The sequence below is a fragment of the Sciurus vulgaris genome, assembly GCF_902686455.1.
Source record: "Sciurus vulgaris genome assembly, chromosome: 6".
Taxonomy (NCBI): Eukaryota; Metazoa; Chordata; class Mammalia; order Rodentia; family Sciuridae; genus Sciurus; species Sciurus vulgaris.
Genome location: NC_136466.1, coordinates 92001771 through 92016302, shown reverse-complemented (window position 1 = coordinate 92016302; position 14532 = coordinate 92001771). Strand labels below are relative to the sequence as shown.

Here is a 14532-nt window from a genome sequence, read left to right as displayed (position 1 = left end):
ACTAGTTGTGATCACAGGTCAGACTGTGTGCCAGTTAAGGCTGGAAGCAGCCCTTCCTATTGCATAGGCTGTGTTAATTTTCCCCAAGGTCTCTGTCACTGGGTATTCAGGCAGCTTCCCTATGGTAAGGTTTGTGTTCCAAGGGACCATCTCTAGCTTTCTTACAGTGCCTCCCCCTAGTGTCAGTGGTCAGACTAGTGAATCCACTTTCCTCTGTGCAGGGCCAAAGCTGCTTTGTTGCTGTCTCTGAGTCAAGTGAGGGAATACTGAGCAGAGCTTTATGTCCTTGCCTGGGTCATGGAGTTTGAGCAGGGTTAGGCGCAGTTCCTAGCACATGTCTCTACCAGCCTGTTCCTCTTGTTCATGGTGATGGGGAGAGAGAGGGGATTTCAGCAATTTTCAGCTAGTAGTGGTCTTCTAGAACTTATTTCTGGCCAGATTTTTTTAATAGGTCCCAATGCAGGAGACTTCCTTCTCGTTTTATTTGCAGTTGACTTGGAGTGGGAAGACTGTGTTGGTTTAAGGACATCACTGGTTGACTAAAGGCTTCACAAGATGACTGCAGATCCGTTCAGTTTCCTTTTTATAGCTTGGTTTTAAGCTGCTTGCTCTGTTTTAAGGACCTTTTTGTTACCATTGTACTATAAATTTTTCCTGTCTTTCCAAATGTTTTTAAGTGGGTGAGCTTATTTTTCATCCCTAACTTTCTCTCTATATTGCCCCTCCACCCACTCATTCCCAGGTTCAGTTTGGGGGTTATGGGATTCTGAGTTTTTTTTTTTTTTTTTTTTTTTTTACTGTGGTAACCTATCTTTCAGTCTCTCCAGGCCTCAGATTTTGTAATATAGCATTTATTTTGTCACCCACCTCTCAATGCTGCTTTTCCTTCACTGCCTTTTTTCTGTGTTGTGAGGAAATCATGACTTGCTACCTATCTCACTTTCATCATCATCTCAGGTTTTGGGAAGACATTTTTGAAAATTACACACTTTTGCCCTCAGATGAAGTTCATTTTTGTGCTCACTAGGTAATCAGAAGATTCCATTCACATAACTGGGCTTTGTCTCTAGTGGCAGTGCAAGGCAAAAACTTGTGGAGAAATCACTTCCACACAGGCTGCTGTCGTGGAACTCATCATCACTTGTTTCCAAAACCTGTCATACACCAAGTTTTAGTATTTTAGACAGTTAATACATTTTACCCTTTTCCCTCTTTTGGAGCCAGTTAAGAAATACAAATGTCAGATATATTGAGGTAAAAACATCAGCTTTTTTACTGAATATAAACTGGTTTGAAGGAGATGACTTTGATGTGCAACTCCAGTGTGCTTTGTAATACACAGCCTCTGAACTGTAATGCACAGACAGTGCGGGACTACTACTGGCTGCTCCTTAGCACAAATCAGAAAGCATTTATGTGTACCTTCTTTGTAAATACGCACATATGCTCAGCAAAGCATATTTGCTTAGTTCTCTGAAGGAGTTTGTCCTCCTAGAGGAGGCCTGATAAAGAAATCAAGAGTGCTTCATCCTAGCTAAAGGAACTTTAGCTAGTTAGGAACTTTAAGGAAGATAAATAAAATTCACCCTAATCTTGATTAGTGCTTTAAATGGTTTATAATTAAACTATTTTTCAAATTTTACTCTAAAATCTTAAGTTTTAAAGAAACACATGTACATGTATATACATATTTAATATAAGTATATTCAGTTGTCCCTCACAATTTCTGGGGGTTTGGTTCTTGGGTAGCAGAATGTATAGTGTCTCAAGTTCCTTATATAAATTGTTTTTGTTTATGATCTCTGCATATCCTTCCATTCATTTTGAATCATCTCTAGATGACTTTTTAAGATACCAAACAATGTAAATGCTATGCAGTTTTGTTTTTTTTTTTTCTGTATTGTTTAGGGAATAATGATAAGAAAGTCTACCTCCTCAATCCATATACAATTTATTTTACAAATATTTTCCATATGCAATTTGGTTGAATCTGCAGATATGGAACCCATGAATATGGAGGGCCACTGTGTATATATTATAGTCTTTGAAAATAGAATTTCTCTAAAGAATATTCTTTACCCATTTTGTGCTATTAGTCCTTTTCTCAAATAGTTACACTTTTTGAATTATACTTTTATTATATAATTAATTTATTTATTTATTTTGGTGTTAGGGATGGAACCCAGAGCCTCCTTCATGCTAAGCATCCCCTACCCCTGAATTACACCACAGTTCCTAAAGTTTTCTTTTAATCTTAGAAGAAGCTGTTGCTTCTTTGAACATTGAAAATAGCCTCTGCTACTGCTCTGCCTGTGGTTTTAAATACTAATTCATAGGTAGTGTAACAAAATTGTTACATGTTACATAAATTGTTACATAAATGAAAATTGCTGCAATTTCTTTTGTCCCTACTTTCCATTTATTGATAAAGAAAAATTAGATTTTTTTTCCAGTCTAGAGTTCTAACCTCATGTAAACAATTCAAATTATGATGTGCAACTGTAATCTCAGCTATTCAGGAGGCCAAGGCAGGAGAATCACAGACTTGAGGCCATCCAGGAAAACTAGTGAGACCCTGTATCAAAATGGAAATTAAAGCCTGGTTCTGCAGTTCATTTGTAGGTTGACTCTACAATAATCCCCAGTACCCAGTGCCATTAAAAAAAATATATATATATATATGTATTTATATATATATTTATATATATATACATATATGTATGTATGTATATACACATACATATTTTCAGGATTCTAATTAGAAATGGCTATGAGTTATGTACCACCACAAATACTAAGTACTTTGTGAACCACTTAAGTATGGACTAAGGTCCCATAAAAATAAACTTAGATAAAAACTCAGTTTTTTCAATCTACCTTGTTCAGTGATGAAATTAACATTTATAGCAAAGTTCAGAAATGTACATTGGGAATAGAATCTATACAGTATCATTATGTGTATCTACTGCACTAAGTTATTTGGTATCAGTGCTGTGGGACCATGAGTTATTTTAGTGTCTCCAGACTTGTACATATTCTTAATATCTGTCCAAAAACACTTCAAAAATCAGTGCAAAATCTGATTGTATCATTGTCCACAATCATATTTGTTTTAAAGCTTTTAGCAAAACATAGTATTTGAAAAGTGAAGCTGGTATTATTTTACTAACTTTTATATAGATAGCTATCCTTTTCTGAAGAATTTCATTCATTCATCAACCTGTGTATTAATGTCCACTTTCAGTGTTTAAGCCAGAAACAAAAATTTATTTTATTTTATTTAAGATCACATTGAGAAGATAACTTTTTAAAATGAGTTTCTGTTGTAAGTAAATTTAACATTGGTATAAAGTTTACTGTTAAACTGTACATGTTTAGTTCATTTTGTGTTTATTTTAGTTTTTATCTTGGTGCTCATAGTTAAGAAAAACTAACTCAGCTCTGAGTAATGTGTTTAACATATGTTATCTTCTGTGTGTATATGTGTTAGATGGAAGATGATGCCCCAAAGCATATCATCCAGATGACGGGATTTAAGATGGAAGAAAAGGAAGCTCTAGGCAAATTGCTTTTAAAACTAGATTGTACTTTTATTAAGAGTGAGGTGAGTACAGAAGTTTATAAAAATGTTCAAGGTGTAGTTAAAAAATAGAATTAACATGCTGACTTAAAAATGAAAAATTACCCCCTTGAAATTGTAAGAACACTCTAAGTACATATATGATTATATGAATGGTATGAATATACATTGTGTACAACCATAGAAACAAAATAATGTACCCCATTTGTGTACAATGAATCAAAATTTTTTTAAAAAAGAAATTTAAGAATAGAAAGATACGTTATTAAGGAAATTTTAGTTCAGTAATATTTCTTTATGTGAATTTTTCCCTCTAGAAATACAAAAATTGTACACATCTTATAGCTGAACGCCTATGTAAGAGTGAAAAATTTTTAGCAGCTTGTGCAGCAGGTAAGTGAACTGCCTTTCTCCAACCCTTGAAAAATCTTCATGTTAAAAAAAAAAAAAAAGTATCTTAGTCTGGAAAGATAGCATGTTTATTGTATCAAATAAAAATGTGTTTTTTTCCCTTGATGTTATTCTCATATTTCCTTGATATAACTTCTACTTTATTATTATTAGTAATTTTGTAATACATTATGTTAATTGGGCAGAGAGGTATTTACTTCACCAAAGATTTCATGTTTTATTTCAGAAAAAAATTCTTTAACAAAAAGAGTGACATAAAATGCCAAAACTTAAGCTTTTGTTGAAGCCTCTGCTGTTTTTACTCAAGTTTCTTTTCTTGGATCTGTCATTGGAATTAATGTTTTTTTTTTTTTTTTCCTCCTGCTGCTTCCCCTCCTATTCATTCTGTGAAGCAATAGTGATTCTATTTTATTTCTCTAAAATATCAAATTCACTAAACCCAAATTAGGCCATAATCTTTCTCTCTTCCACTTTGTCACCACTGATGCTCCTATGGCTGTCTCTACTGTGATTGACTTGTCATATCTTTAGTCTCCTGATTGAATCACCCCTAAAACAGGCGTATGTAACTGGTGAATTTATCATTTTTAGATTAATGTACCAGAGGATTCATTCATTCTTGGATTCTTTATTAGCTCCACAAATGAAAACATACATTTCCCTGCAAGTTAAAAGATCACTGATACCCAGATAAAGAAACTACAGAATGTTATGAAATGTTGGGGAAACTTACCTAACTGAAAAAATTTGTTTAGCAAAATGTAACAGTACTGTAAAGATTACTGGAGAAAGCTTTTAGCATAGGAGGAAGACTATACATATCAGCCCAAAAGTGAATGATATCAGTAATAATAATTCAAATAATATTACATATTATTGATTTGAAAGCATTAGATGTATTCTTCATTTAGTAATATTTATAATTATTTATCACTGAAAAGATTATATACAATGTTCAGTGATGTTATAGGCTTCACTCTCAAAAATTTTAGAAAAACAATTCAAAGATAATGTTGGCAATGTAGCATAAGACTCTCATGTTGAAAAATGTTGACTTATTTAAAATTTAATCTACATTAGAACCAAAATTTCTCTGTGATGAACAGTTCATTTCCTTTCTAGGAAAGTGGGTACTGACTAAGGACTACATAATTCATAGTGCCAAAAGTGGCAGATGGCTTGATGAAACCACTTATGAATGGGGATATAAAATTGAAAAAGACTCCCATTATTCACCTCAAATGCAATCTGCACCTAAAAGATGGCGTGAAGAACTGAAACGCACTGGTGCTCCAGGAGCCTTCCACAGATGGAAAGTTGTCCTACTTGTTAGAGCTGATAAACGAAGTGATTCTCTTGTAAGGTAGGATCTCATAAAAGCCAAAGCAGTAAATGAGAAAACAATTTTGGCATGAATACCTTTTTGTATTTTTGCAGTTATTAATTTAGCCAAAATGTGAGCTATGATTATTTTCTTTTGGATCTCCTAGGTAAGCCATTCTGCATGTTTAAGTGTATGTCTCTAATAGAACACAATCTATTTGATCTCTTTTATTTTTCATGTTATTTCTTTTGGCTAACTAAGCAAAATTAAAAAGAAAACAATTGGAAGATTTTTGGTTTTAGTTTTGAAGTTCTTAGATTTTTGTTAGTAAAGTATTATATTATCAGAGACTTTTTTAAGGTTTATGTAGTACTAGCTTTATGGTTCATAGTGTTTTCATAATTTCATTTTACCTTTTACATATTTTTAGAAACCTTTCTATTGGATAAACAGTATTCTAAGTCTACTACTACTACTTTTTTTTAGAGGGAATAGTTTGTCTTTTATTTAAATGTAAATTATGGGCAATGAAATGCACCCATATTGAGTGAACATTTTGAAAAGACTGGATAGGGACTCATCCATGTTATCCTTATTATATCAAGATCTATAACATTCACAATCATAATGTTCTTTTGTGTCCTTGTACATTTAATGCTGGACCATAAATATCAGGCAATCCTGGTTTTCTTGTCTTTACAGATTAGATTTGTCATTTTTTTTTTAGAGGTTCATATATTTGGGATGATACTGAATACATACCTTTGTTTTAGCTTCATTTGCCTAGGACTCTTTATTTTTGAAATGATATTGTTCCATGTATCAACATTCACTCTTTTGTTCTGGCTGGTATTCTACTCTGTTGATGTATCAAAGTCTGTTTACTTGCCTATTAATGGGCATTTGGGACATTCTATCATTGCTAGTATGAATTAAGCTATTTTGTAGTGATTATAATAATGTGATGCTGGTAGAAGGATCAAAAAATAAACCAGTGGAACAGGAGCAAAACCACACGTAAGGATATTTGATTTATGACAAAATGGTATAAATATGCTGAAGAGAATTGTCTTGCCTAAGGTGATGCCCCAAACCTGGGGGCAGTGGACATCTAATGACTGACTAGTTATGTTGTGATGTAAAGAACTAATCTCTCCAGGAGTAAGTATAGTCTAAAGGACTCCTGCGACTTTAATGCACAGATGAGTGAGAGAGGCTTTCCTTATGATTATATCACAGTTCAGTTGATCCCTCTGCCCATGGCTACTTCATTCCCTTCCCCTCCATAGCTGTCGTTCTGAAAGAACAAAACAAATCAGGCTGCTTTGAAAATATGAGTACAAGTATTCATGTAGGCATGTTTTCATTTCTCTTAGGAAATACGTGAGAATGAAGTTGCTAGCTCTGATGATATTTAACAGTATAAGAGAATGCCAAACTGTTTTCCAAAGTAGTTGTACCATTTTATATTCCCAATTACAGTAGAAGAGAGTTCATTTGCTCTGTGTTTACTTTGGCACTGTGGTCTAAAATCAATTGAACATGTATGTATGCTCCATTTCTGGACTTGCTATTCTGTTAACACTGATCTATCATATACCATTACCATACTGTTTTGATTATTGTTGCTTGTGGTGTTTGAAATCAAGTTGTTAGAGTTCTTTAACTTGGTCTTTTTAAAAACTATTGTGATGATTATGGATTCTTTAAGTTTTCATATTTTTTTAGAATCAGTTTGTCATTTTCTGTGAAAAAAAGCAAGCTGGGATTGTTATTTTACCTATAGTACTCACATTGGGGAGAAGTGTGTTCTTAATAATATCGAGTCTTATTAGTAGACTCTCTGAGTGTTCTTTGGTTTCTGTCGTTAATGTTTTGTTGTTTCATTTTATTAATCGTGAAGAGATTTTAAAAATTTATTCCCAGGTGTTTTCTGTTTTGGAAAGCCATGGTAAATGGATTTCTTTGAAAGTATTTATCTGCATCCCTTGAGATAATTGGCTTTTATCTTTTAGTCTGTTAATACAGTAAATTATACTGATTGAGTTTCAAATGTTAAATTTATATTCTTTTTTTTAAAAGAACAAATGGGATACATGTTGTTTCTCTGTTTGTACATGGAGTCAAGGCATACCATTTGTGTAACCACAAATTTACATAGAGCAATGTTGTTTGATTCATTCTGTTATTTTTTCCCTTCCCCCACCCCTCCAACCCCTCTTTTCGCTCTATACAGTCCTTCCTTCCTCCATTCTTACCACCCTCCTTATCTGTAACCCTAAACCTAACCCTAACCCTAACGCTAACCCCTCCTACGCCCCATTATATGTCCTCATCTGCTTATCAGCGAGATCATTCGTCCTTTGGTTTTTTGAGATTGGCTTATCTCACTTAGCATGATATTCTCCAATTTCATCCATTTGCCTACAAATGCCATAATTTTATCATTCTTCATGGCAGAGTAATATTCCATTGTATATATATACCACAGTTTTGTTATCCATTCATCACCTAAAGGGCATCTAGGTTGGTTCCACAATCTGGCTATGGTGAATTGAGCAGCTATGAACATTGATGTGGCTGTATCTCTGTAGTATGCTGATTTTAAGTCCTTTGGGTATAGGCCAAGGAGTGGAATAGCTGGGTCAAATGGTGGATCCATTCTAAGCTTTCTGAGGAATCTCCTCCATACTGCTTTCCAGAGTGGCTGCACTAATTTGCAGCCCCACCAGCAATGTATGAGTGTACCTTTTTCCCCACATCCTTGCCAACACCTATGGTTGCTTGTGTTCTTGATAATCGCCATTCTCATTCGGGTGAGATGAAATCTTAGGGTAGTTTTGATTTCCATTTCTCTTATTACTAGAGTTGTTGAACATTTTTCCATATATCTGTTGATTGCTTGTACATCTTCTTCTGTGAAGTGTCTGTTCATTTCCTTACCCCATTTGTTGATTGGATTATTTGTATTCTTGGTGTAGAGTTTTTTGAGTTCTTTATAGATTCTGGAAATGAGCGCTCTATCTGAAGTATGAGTGGCAAAGATATTCTTCCACTCTGTAGGCTCTCTCTTCACACTGCTGATAGTTTCCTTCTCTGAGAGAAAGCTTTTTAGTTTGAATCTATCCCAGTTGTTGATTCTTGCTTTTATTTCTTGTGCTATGGGAGTCCTGTTAAGGAACTCTGCTCCTAAGCCAAAAAGTTGAAGGTTTGGACCTACTTTTTCGTCTATAAGATGCAGGGTCTCTGGTCTGATTCTGAGGTCCTTGATCCATTTTGAGTTGAGTTTTGAGCAGGGTGAGAGATAGGGGTTTAATTTCATTCTCTTGCATATGGTTTTCCAGTTTTCCCAGCACCATTTGTTGAAGAGGCTATCTTTTCTCCATTGCATATTTTTGGCCCCTTTGTCTAGTATGAGAAAATTGTATTTATTTGGGTTTGTGTCCATGTCTTCTATTCTGTAACCATTGATCTACCTGTCTATTTTGGTACCAATACCATGCCGTTTTTGTTACTATTGCTTTGTAATAGAGTTGAAGATCTGGTATTGCGATACCCCCTGCTTCGCTCTTTCTACTGAGGATTGCTTTAGCTATTCTGGGTTTCTTATTCTTCCAGATGAATTTCATAATTTCTTGCTCTATTTCTGTAAGGTACATCATTGGGATTTTAATTGGAATTGCATTGAATCTGTATAGCACTTTTGGTAGTATGGCCATTTTGACAATATTAATTCTGCCTATCCAAGAACATGGGAGATCTTTCCATCTTCTAAGGTTTTCTTTAATTTCTTTCTTTAGTGTTCTGTAGCTTTCATTGTAGAGGTCTTTCACCTCTTTTGTGAGATTGATTCCCAAGTATTTTATTTTTTTCGAGGCTATTGTGAATGGGGTAGTTTTCCTAATTTCTTTTTCTGAAGATTCATCACTTATGTATAAAAATGTGTTGGATTTATGAGCATTGATCTTGTAACCTGCTACTTTACTGTATTCACTTATGAGTTCTAAGAGTTTTCTAGTGGAATTTCCAGGTTCCTCTAAATATATAATCATGTCATCAGCGAACAAGGATAGTTTGAGTTCTTCTTTTCCAATTCATATCCCTTTAATTTCTTTGGTTTGTCTAATTGCTCTGGCTGGAGTCTCAAGGATGATGTTGAATACAAGTGGTGAAAGAGGGCATCCCTGTCTTGTTCCACTTTTTAGGGGGAATGCTGTCAGTTTTTCACCATTTAGAATGATATTAGCCATGGGCTTAGCGTAGATGGCCTTTACAATGTTAAGGAATGTTCCCACTACCCCAATTTTTTCTAGTGTTTTGAGCATGAAGGGATGCTGTATTTTATCGAATGCTTTTTCTGCATCTATTGAAATAATCATGTGATTCTTAACTTTTAGTCTGTTGATATGGTGAATGACATTTATTGATTTCCGGATGTTGAACCAACCTTGCATCCCTGGGATGAAACCCACTTGATTGTGGTGTACTATCTTTTTAATATATTTTTGTATGCAATTTGCTAAAATTTTGTTGAGAATTTTTGCGTCAATATTCATTAAGGTTATTGGTCTGAAATTTTCTCTCGATGTATCTCTGTCTGATTTAGGTATCAGGGTGATATTGGCTTCATAGAATGATTTTGGGAGGGTTCCCTTCTCTTCTATATCATGGGATACTTTGAGGAGTATTGGAATGAGCTCTTCTTTAAAGGTTTTGTAGAACTTGGCTGAGAACCCATGTGGTCCCGGACTTTTCTTTGTTGGTAGGCTTTTGATGACCTCTTCTATTTCATTGCTTGAAATTGATTTATTTAAGTTGTGTATGTCCTCCTCATTCAGTTTAGGCAATTCATATGTCTCTAGACACTTGTTGATGTCTTCAAGATTTTCTGTTTTGTTGGAGTATAGATTTTCAAAATAGTTTCCAATTATGTTTTGTGTTTCACTTGTGTCTGTTGTGATATTTCCTTGTTTATTCCCAATTTTAGTAATTTGAGTTTTCTCCCTCTTTCTCTTTGTTAGTGTGGCTAAGGGTTTATCAATTTTGTTTATTTTTTCAAAGAATCGACTATTTATTTTGTTAATTTTTCCGTTTGTTTCTTTTCTTTCAATTTCGTTGATTTCGGCTCTGATTTTAAGTGTTTCCTGTCTTCTACTACTTTTGGTGTTGGTCTGCTCTTCTTTTTCTAGGGCTTTGAGCTGTAGTGTTAAGTCGTTTATTTGTTGATTTCTACTTCTTTTGTTGAATGCGCCCCATGAAATAAATCTTCCTCTAAGTACTGCTTTCATCCTGTCCCAGAGGTTTTGAAAGATGTGTCTTTGTTCTCATTTACTTCTAAGAATTTTTTAATTTCCCTCCTGATGTCTTCTGTTATCCATTCATCATATAATAGTGTATTATTTAATCTCCAGGTATTGGAGAAGTTTGTTTTTCATTCTGTCATTTCTAATTTCAATCCATTATGATCTGATAGAATACAAGGTAGTATCTCTGTCTTCTTGTATTTGCTAAGAGTAGCTTTGTGGCATAAAACATAGTCTATTTTAGAGAAGGATCCATGTGCTGCTGAGAAGAAAGTGTATTCGTTCTTTGTTGGATGGTATATTCTATATAAGTCGGTTAAGTCTAAATTGTTGATTGTGTTATTGAGATCTATGGTTTCTTTATTCAATTTCTGTTTGGACCATCTATCCAGCGGTGAGAGAGCTGTGTTAAAATTGCCTAGTATTATTGTGTTGTGATCTGTTTGATTTCTGGAATTGAGAAGGAATGTTTGACGTACATGATGAGCCAATGTTCGGGGCATAGATATTTATAATTGTTATGTCTTGCTGATTTATGCTTCCCTTAAGCAGTATGTAATGTCCTTGTTTATCCCTTCTGACTGGTTTTGGCTTGAAGTCCACATTATCTGAAATGAGGATGGATACTCCAGCTTTTTTGCTGTGTCCGTGTGCATGGTATGTTTTTCCCATCCTTTCACCTTTAGTCTGTGGGTATCTTTTTCTATGAGATGAGTCTCTTGCAGGCAGCATATTGTTGGATTTTTCTTTTTTATCCAATCTACCAGTCTATGTCTTTTGATTGATGAATTCAGGCCATTAACATTCAGGGTTATTATTGTGATATGATTTGTATTCCCAGTCGTTGGACTCATATTTGTTTTTTTGACATGATTTGGTTTCTGCTTTATTTGGCTATTCCTTTAGGCTAGTTCCTCCCGTTGCTGATTTGCATTGTTGTTTTTCATCTCTTCCTCATGGAATATTTTGATGAGAATGTTCTGTAATGCCGGCTTTCTTTTTGTAAATTCCTTTAGCTTTTGTTTATCATGGAAGGATCTTATTTCGTTGTCAAATCTGAAAGTAAGTTTTGCTGGGTTTAAGATTCTTGGTTGGCATCTGTTTTCTTTCAGGGCTTGGTAAATGTTGTTCCAGGCCCTTTTAGCTTTTAAGATCTGGATTGAAAAATCTGCTGATATTCTCATTGGTTTCCCCCTGAATGTAATTTGATTCTTTTCTCTCACGGCCTTTAAAATGTGTCTTTATTTTGTATGTTAGGTATTTTCATAATAATGTGTGTTGGTGTGGACCTGTTATAATTTTGTATATTTGGAGTCCTTTAAGCCTCTTGTACTTGGTTTTCCATTTCATTCTTCAGATTTGGGAAATTTTCTGATATGATTTCATTGAATAGATTGTTCATTCCTTTGGTTTGTTTCTCTAAGCCTTCCTCAGTCCCAATAATTCTTAAATTTGGCCTTTTCATGATATCCCATAATTCTTGTAGATTCTGTTCATGACTTCTTACCATCTTCTCTGTTTGGTCAACTTTGTTTTCAAGAGTAAATATTTTGTCTTCAGTATCTGAGGTTCTATCTTCCAAGTGTTCTATCCTATTGTTTATTATTTCTATGGAGTTTTTAACTTGGTTTATTATTTCCTTCATTTCAAGGAATTTTGTTTGTTTTGTTTTTCAGTATCTCTAACTCTTTATTGAAATGATCTCTTGCTTCCCGTATTTGCTCTTTTAACTTGATTAGTGTGATCATTTAATGCCTGCATTTGCTCTTTCATCTCCTCCTTCAATGCCTGCATTTGCTCTTTCATCTCTTCGTTTGCTTCCCTGATTGTTTTAATTATGTACATTCTGAACTCCCTTTCTGACATTTCTTCTGCTGTGCTGTCATTGAGTTTTATTGATATAGTACCTAGGTTTGTTTGGGACATTTTCTTTCCTTGTTTTCTCATATTGGTCAGATGTCAGTTGGACTCTGAGATATTGCAGATTTCCTCTATTGGCTTATAGTGTCCCTGTAGATTTCCAGTGTATCACCTCGCAGCATTCAGTAGTCTGACGTCTTGGAGTAACTTGATAATGCAGTACTTCCGAAGAAAGCTGCCCCTAGCCTGCTACTAGTTCCAGGTCTTGGAGCTGGCTCTGTGCGGAAATGCTCTCACTGGGGGGCCTGCTCCGAGAACCTTGCCATGTGGGAGGAGCCCACCGCCGGAGTGCCCAGGGCTGCCTGGGGAAGACTCTAGCTGCCCTGCCCTACTCTGATAGGCTGCCCCTATCCGGGCCTGCCACCCAGGCTGAGCTTCACCGCGTGGGGGAGACTCACCCCGTGGCTCTGTTTTAGTCCGAGTCTCTCAATGCCTCCCCATCTTGAATCCTGGGTTCTTGAGCAACTGGAGATGTAGTCACCCTCTAGTCCGCCATCTTGGATCGCCTCGTGGAAAAAGCCTGTGGCCCGAGGGTAAGGGCCGCCTGGAGAGATCTCTGGCTGCCCAGCCCTGGTCCCAGAGGCTGCTTGCGGATCGGAGGTCTCCGCTGGCTTGGGGACTTGTGGCTGGCTCTGTGTAGAAAGGTTCTCACTGGGCGGTCTCCTCCGAGAAGCTAGCCTAGAAAGGTGCTTCCCGCTGGAGGGAGCCGGGCTTCTTGGGGATGTCACTGGCTGCCCTGTCCTGTTCCCTGAATCCACCTGCGGGCCGGAGCTCACTGCGCTGGCTCAGGGACTTGGAGCTGGTTCTGTGCAGAAAGGCTCTCACTGGGGGGCCTGCTCGGAGAAGCTGGAGAAGCTGGCCGTGTGGGAGGAGCCCACCGCCGGAGTGCCCAGGGCTGCCTGGGGAAGACTCTAGCTGCCCTGCCCTACTCTGATATGCTGCCCCTATCCAGGCCTGCTGCCCGGGCAGTGCTTCACCAGGTGGGGGAGACTCACCCGGTGGTTCTGTTTTAGTCCAAGTCTCTCAATGCCTCCCCTTCTTGAATCCTGGGTTCTGGAGCGACTGGAGATGCAGTCACCCTCCTGTTCACCATCTTGGATTGCCCCCAACTTACATTCTTGAAATAAACTATTTCATCATGGTGGATTATGCCTTTTTTTATATTGTTGATTCATCATTTTTATTCAGCATTTTACTAGCTGTGTTAGTAAGCCAGTACAATAAGGAAAATAATAATAATAATAATATTTTGTCAAAAAGAAGATACCAAAATTAGTGAATTTAAGAGAATCACAAGATAACATCATTATATAAAAATTCTTGTTACCTAATAGCATAGAACAATTTGAAATTAAAATTTAAATATTATGTATTTTAGTTTTGTTATTTTATTGTTTTCTATAGTTGAATTTTTAGAAAATGTCTTTTTGAGATATAATTAAGATAGAATTTAGTCATTCATTGTAGTCTATAATCTAGTAGTTTTTAGATCACAGAGTTGTTCAACCATCAACACAATAAATATTAGAACATTATCATCAAATTAAAGAGAAACTTCACAGTCATTAGTAGTTGTTCATTCCTTATCTCTTCTTCCTGACCCCATGCTGATCTTGGCCCTGGAATAAACTGTGTCTACTTTGGACACTTAAAAAGAAATATTCCTCCCATCTAACCATAATTATATATCTTTCCACTAACATATCCCCATCCTTCGTCCATCTCCCTAACCACCCAAATCTCTGGTAATCCCCATTTCACTATTTCTATGAGATCAGTTTTTTAGATTCTACATATGAGGGAAATCATGCAGTATTTGTCTCTATAACTGCCTCATTTCATCTAACATAACATTCTCCAGTTCCATCCATGCTGTGACAAATGACAAGATTTCATTCCTTTTTATGACCGAGCAATATTCCATCGTGGGGACAAGTCATCACTTGATGAACATGTGAGTCAATTCCATATCTTGGCTATTATGAATAGTGCTA

The 14532-nt window shown here is 35.9% G+C and overlaps 1 protein-coding gene across 2 annotated transcripts in view; it reads left to right on the top strand.

The window, feature by feature from the left end:
- Positions 1–14532, top strand: part of LOC306664883 (SMC5-SMC6 complex localization factor protein 1) — an 83826-nt gene that overhangs the window by 13338 nt on the left and 55956 nt on the right. The window contains exons 2-4 of one of the 2 annotated variants that reach the window (XM_079146014.1): positions 3491–3604; positions 3898–3973; positions 5114–5354. In XM_079146014.1, the coding sequence (XP_079002140.1) occupies positions 3491–3604; positions 3898–3973; positions 5114–5354 (431 nt within the window). Of the gene's footprint in view, positions 1–3490; positions 3605–3897; positions 3974–5113; positions 5355–13971; positions 14493–14532 lie in introns of those variants that run through there. The other variant, XM_079146015.1, reaches the window with a different exon arrangement.